This window comes from Thermobia domestica, chromosome 5 (genome assembly GCF_964235325.1).
Source record: "Thermobia domestica chromosome 5, izTheDome1.hap1.1, whole genome shotgun sequence".
In the NCBI taxonomy this organism is placed as follows: domain Eukaryota; kingdom Metazoa; phylum Arthropoda; class Insecta; order Zygentoma; family Lepismatidae; genus Thermobia; species Thermobia domestica.
The window spans coordinates 115,486,185-115,492,725 of record NC_137458.1 but is presented as its reverse complement, the minus strand read 5'-3'; the positions used below and the strand labels follow the sequence as shown (position 1 = coordinate 115,492,725).

General features: G+C 36.1%; 1 protein-coding gene across 1 annotated transcript in view; it reads left to right on the top strand.

The window, feature by feature from the left end:
* Nucleotides 1–333: 333 nt before the first annotated feature.
* Nelf-E (negative elongation factor E) overlaps nucleotides 334–6,541 on the top strand; it is a 42,881-nt gene continuing 36,673 nt past the window's right edge. Inside the window, exons 1-3 of the mRNA XM_081758944.1 lie at nucleotides 334–656; nucleotides 1,573–1,863; nucleotides 6,034–6,230. Coding sequence (XP_081615070.1) covers nucleotides 576–656; nucleotides 1,573–1,863; nucleotides 6,034–6,230 — 569 coding nt within the window. The 5' untranslated portion in view covers nucleotides 334–575. The remainder of the gene's footprint in view (nucleotides 657–1,572; nucleotides 1,864–6,033; nucleotides 6,231–6,541) is intronic.

Sequence of the window (6,541 nt, the reverse complement as noted above, 5' to 3'; positions counted from 1 at the left end):
CACTTACATTTGCTTTTACATTTACACGTACATACATCCCCTTCTTTTTATACTCTTTCTTCTTTTTTCATTTTACACTTCCCACTTTTCTCTAACTTTTTGCCCTGTTCAAATTGGCTTTCAGCCCTCTTTCACTGTCTGAACTTCTTTCCTGATTTTGACCTTTTCCTGACTTTGTCTTTTTTCTCGATTGTGTCCTTTCTTCGCAATTGTGTTCTGTATTTTATTCAAATTTGTTCCTGAATCACAAATCGTTCGTGTGAGGTACACATAAACCAATTTTGTAATTGTAGCACACATGACGTTAATGCTAGTGCACCCGATCTATTTGACCGATAATGGTCTCAAGACAATCAAAGAAAAAATATTTTTGTAAAATGCGAGGCTTGTAAAATATATACAAGGATACAGGATTAGTTAAGAAGATATAAAGATTTCCTAAAATATGTAGGATGTTCTATGTCGTATCTTAAGTACAACTGGTCATTATGATCAATATACATTCTGTAGTGATTAATGTGATTAATTAATTAGTTATTAGTGAATGACGATAGTACTTAATTAGTTACTGAACGATGGTGTATCTTCATTTTCCTACAAATCTCACAGAAGAGGAATTGATGCTTCAGACAAAATACCAGAAATTGCGCAGAAAGGTAAAGTTCTTTCAATGCCAATAAATTGTTAATGTGCCCTTGTACATGATCGTTATTAGATGTTACTTGGCAATTGGAATACGATTGAAATTGAACTTAATGTAAATGTGTGTGCAATTCAGGTTCAGGTACACCACATTTTCCAAAATTTACAAAAAAAAAAAAAAAAAAAAAAGATAGTGTACATGAAACTGCATCAGTTCCCGAAGAAGCAGGGCGCTCATACTTTTAGGGATTATTCATTGATTATGTACGAACTTACAAAGGGGGTAACAAAGCGACTTCTATTTACTTATCGACTGATACGAAAATAAAAAAGAACGTACCTGTACTTTATATCTGCATGTGTAGTGCCCTTGTACTTTATCTATGACTGTGTATGGGGGAGGGGGGGATTTTAACGCATATTGCATGTCTTATGCACATGGATACTTCTTACTATTGCACTACGTAGAAAATTCTGGAGATCAAATTCGATGCTTCATAATTCATTCTCATTTCGCAAATTGTTTTTCGTCTACGTTTTCAAAAGAATGTCGTTGTCCTCTTCCCAGATAGTGACAGGATGAGAGGATACATAACAATTGGTGAGTATAGCATAGCAGTTCATGAAATTACTGAAGAAAGTAGCAGAGATTGCTGAAATCATTTAACAAGAAAGATTGTCTTTTCATGGATACATGGTTAGTAATCGAAGTTTATAAATATTTGTCTCATAGTGTCCATTAGTAAACATTGGAACTGTAAGATTTCCTACTTTTTGTGTATTTCCGAGAAAGTATTCCGTTTGCACCTGCACAAATTATAGTCAGGCTAGATGCAAACTTGAAAGGGAGGAAGAAATCATGTATATAGCTTATATGAATATACACTACGTTCATATGCCGTTTTATATTATTTTTATTTATTTTTGTAGAAGAAGGCACTGCAAGCATTAAAGGCACCCCGTCCAGAGCCAGAAAGAACTGTTCCTCAGAAGCGACCAGCGGAAGCAAGAGATGCTAGGGAAGTAGCCAAGAAGTTATTAAAGTCCGGCGCTATCCCAGCCATTCCGAAAGCTCCAAGGAAGACAGAGCAAGTGGGATTCAAGAGACCTCGAGGGCTGGAAAGAAAATTGTCAGGGACTGAGAGAACAGTCAGTGGTTATCAGCCTTTCTCTGCTACACATCCGGAAGAACAGGAAACGGAAAATAGACCGCGTGTCAAGGTTTGTTTTATGTGTTGTATGGAGAGTTTTTCTTCTATATTTTGAAAATATGGTAATCATTTTTAAGTGTTGCAATCAAGATGAGAGTCTCAGTACTTTGTTGATTTTTGATTATTTCCTTGTAATTGAGATTGGAAAATTAATTTTCAATTAGGAGTTTCATTCATTCTTCTTCTTCGTATATTATTATTATTATTATTATTATTATTATTATTATTATTATTATTATTATTATTATTATTATTATTATTATTATTATTACCATCAGGGTTAGGATTTTTAGGGGCATTTCTATATAGCAGTAAAGGGAGGGAAAATGTACTAAAAATAAGACGAAAAGGGGACTAAAAGGTACTATTTTCCTCAATGACGTATACTTCTATAACAAGGTGTCTACTAAAATTCCAAAATGAAATTTCGTGACCTTTTCTTAACCGAACCGTAAAATTTAGTAATATTTTCATGAGCGAATTTGAGTGCAAATTACTCCGAATTTACATGCATGAGTGCGTTGCTTGTGATTTGGTAGCGTCTAAAGCCGACCACAGACATTTTTAATGGTGAATTTTGGCGTTTTATAGAACAAATTTTTCCAGTCTGTACTTATATTTGCATACCATTTTAAAACTCGTGACCGAAAAGCTAAATTTCGTGACTTTTTCTTGACTTTCATGACCGTTTTCCTCTTGTTGACTTTCGCGACCGATAGAGACCCTGTATAACTATAATATATACAAGGTGTCCATAAAGTCAGTTGCCACCTGTGTATCTTGGAAACGACTGCGAATATGAGAAAACACAAAAACACGTACGTCATTATTTTAAGGAGTTGAAATTTTGTGCTATAAAAGTTTCACCCCAGACCTCCCAAATACGGGTACATGGGTAAACTTGAACATTTCAAATGGCAAAGGAGTCGGGTAGTTTGAACGGCCTCGACAAAAGAACTTTTACTGTAAGGTCTGAATTTGCTACATTGGCAAAATCTAATTTGCGGTGAAATTAAACTTCGGAGGGAAAACCTTTGATGACCTTTAGATGTCTATGGCTCGTGAAAAAGCTAATTAGATTAATTAAGATATGTTTAAATGAATCCCATAGCAAAGTCCGAGTAGGAAAATTGTTGTTCACGAGCTTTCACGTTGAGAATGGCCTGAAGAAAGGAGATGCGTTGTCGCCATTATTCAACTTTGTCCTAGAATACACTATAAGGAAAATCAAAGATAGCAACCAGGGCCTAGAGTTGAATGGTGTTCACCAGGTTATGGCGTATGCTGATGATGTAAATTTAATAGGGGATGATAGGAGAACAATAGAAAGAAATGCAAAGAAAACTAAATACATGGAAGTTCATCGGGATCGTAATACGCCAAATGATGGATGCGTTAAAATATCGAATAATACTTTTGATAAACTGGATACTTTCAAATATCTGGGATCAATTTTAACAGACGAAAACTATATTCACGAAGAAATTAAAGGTCGATTAAATGCAGATAATTTGTGTTATTATTCATTTTAAAATCTGTTGTCGTCATTAATTCTGTCGAGGAATTTGATGCTTAAAATATATAAAACGATAATCATGCCTCATAAAATTCCATTAAAATCTGAATCGGTTGGTGACATTTCGGATTTTTTCTGGGTGATTTGACGTGGAATGAGCCCCTAGTCTCTGGAAGGGAGTGCTACTTTTCGTGACCACATACAGGTCCAGCCACTTCCTTTTCCCCTTCCTCGAATAGTGTATTAGTCGAGGAACGTCACCCCTCATACGTGACGGGCTTAGGGCCGTAGATGCCGGCAATGCCCAGAAATATGTATAAATAAATAAATGGTAATAATTGTTGATGTCTTAAGTTAATAAAATAATAATAATAATAATAAAGACTAAAGTTTGCTTCTGGATGAGTTTTTTTTAACTGTTTAAGTACAGTTCCAGTATTATCTTTAAACTATATTCCATAGGCCTGTATTTGTAGGTATGTCCAAAATTAATATGTTACGTTTAATAACTTTTATATTGCATATAAAAATCCACAGGAGTTTCACCACATTCTTACATGGATGTTAGTGAGAGATCGAAGGCAAAAATTGATCTATATAGTTGGGTATCCTAATGCATCGTCCTAATCTATGGCTTTTGTGTGAGCTTGTCCATTTCGTTATTCTACCAGAATGTTAATAAGTTTCTCTGGTGCGTGAGGTCCCTGGCTCTATCCGAATCCAAGCCCAAGTGGACTTTATGATGGACAAACACTGTGTGTGTACGTTTTCTCGTATGGATTTTCTCGTTTTCTCCCACTTTTTTCATCCTTCATTATTATTCTCATCACCATCTCCTTTAGGCCCGGAGCATAAATGTAATATGTTAAACTCAAATAATAATAATATATTCATAGCTTTTTATTACACTATAAAAGTAAGCTACCAACTTAAATAAAGGAAGTCCCTCCACTCTGGTCTAGTGGCTACCGCGTGTGCTTTTAATGTATGAAAAAAAATTCATAATCAATTATTATTATGAATTTTATTATTTACTTTCATCAATCATCCGCCTCCTTTAGCCTAAAGGGCATATCCGTGGGACGGTAAACTAAAACTTGTCTTCACTTAAATAAAGGAAACTAAGGTTAAAATCCTAGATTATCCGTAAGAGAAAGGAGGTAATCAGGAAAAAAAGGTAAGAAGTGAGCTCATGTAGGAAAACTAGCTTTAGGAGAGTTATTTGAATTACCTGGACTGATTTGGGAAAGTATGACTTTTTCGCGGTTACTCTTGGATAATGGATATAGCTTTCTTATGAAGTACTAAAACAATTGTTAAGTGAGATCAACTTCTACATTATGCAAGTAACTAAGTTTCTTCATAGTAGTTTGAACTCTATGGAGAAAAGAAGTGACAGCTTTAACACTTTTTTTTTTTTTTCTAAATGAGCAATTTCTAGAAACTAACTGCATAGCGGTAATTGATTTGATATCTATCTCGTATGTATGATAGTTTCTTCTTAAAATGAGATTTGTTTTCCTTTGTTCATATATTCCTTTTTCACAACGAAATTGTCAACTAGCGCGAGAGATGATGTTTTTGAATATTGTAAGGATCCCCACATCACGACAAAAGCACGTGTCAACTCAACACGTGCTATTGATTATAAACAACTTAGCAGACAAGAAACCGACACGAAAGACATCGAGGATCGCCGAAAGAAGACGGACCTCACGGAAGGGCCCGAAGAGAACAGATAAAAGGCGGACCACCGAGGGACTCAGCATCAGTCGTCCAACTGATCAAATCACCTACACCGCCCTGAGGTCGCACTGGACTAGGGGTACACCTATCTTTCCCGAGGTCGCACTGGACTAGAGGTACACCTATCCTTCCCGAGGTCGCACTGGACTAGGGGTCCTTTCTACAACCAAGCCTCGCGAAGCTGCCTTGAGCTGAGGGGGCTAACCTTCAAGACTTACCAGAATCGGCAAGTGCCTTGGAGACTGCCTTCAGAGAAGAGGCACCGTGCAAACACCCATTTCCTCTCATTTGGATAATAACAAGATAGACACTATTCTACACTTTGTAATCAAAGACGACGTTTTGTATTTAACAAATTTTGTTATAAGTTGGTGAAGGGGTAAATCTCGATCCATTATTGACTCTATCAAAGTCATTACAATACAGATTTAAATGAATGGTAGAAAGGTAACACAAATTAAATATGGGCATGGATAAAATTTAATAGATCAGGAGAATGAATTCTATATAACTTCTGTTTGTGGGTGGTCTCGAGTTGGATTTCCAGTGGTTATTGTCTCGGGCTTTCACACGAGGCGACGGCATTAAGCGCGAAAAACAAACATAGGGGCGCAAGGTAAGTCACTTTTCTTATGACAGGTACCCTATAGCCTCTATCAGTAGATATGAGTTGTTATTGCCTTCAAATACATTGTAAACTCCGTCGTCGGCTTTCGTACTTCAGTCAGACTGTTCTTACTATACACCATTTACCTTCTGACATGCTAGACTCACCTATTTTCGAAGCCATTATTCTTGTCCAGGCACAATTTCAAAAAATTGTGCCAGTTCTGGAAATATTTTGTATCTACTTTGTAGTAATAATAATAATATGGAGTTAGATTCTGAATTTATGAGCATGTTTTCTTGTTATTTCAGAACCTGTATGATAGTTTTGTATCTGCGCGAGACAGGGAAGAACGAGGTCTGACAGAAGGTCGAGAATCTCGACCAGATAAACCTCGCCAAGGGCACACTATATTTGTTTCTGGATATAACATCACTGAAGACTTTTTGAAGAAGGCATTCCACACGTTTGGCAACATCGTCCATGTTTCAATGGAAATCGAAAAAAAGTAAGTATGAGCGTATATTTGATTAATCATTAAACTGAAAAATTTGCCGATAAGATACAAGTAACAGAAAGAACATACAGAGGAAGATACAAGGAACAGAAAGAACGTGCTGTATTCTTAGATCGATTTAATTTTACAACATATCCGAGACAAGTCGAACCGAAGACGTGCAAAGAACAACACGACTGTAGGAGAAAAAGGTAACAATAAATCTTATTGATATTTTATATTGTATCCCTACTGGTACTTTACATTATACGAGTATTTTTGCGCACTCTGGGTCATGTGCACGTACCCATAAAATGTGAGCA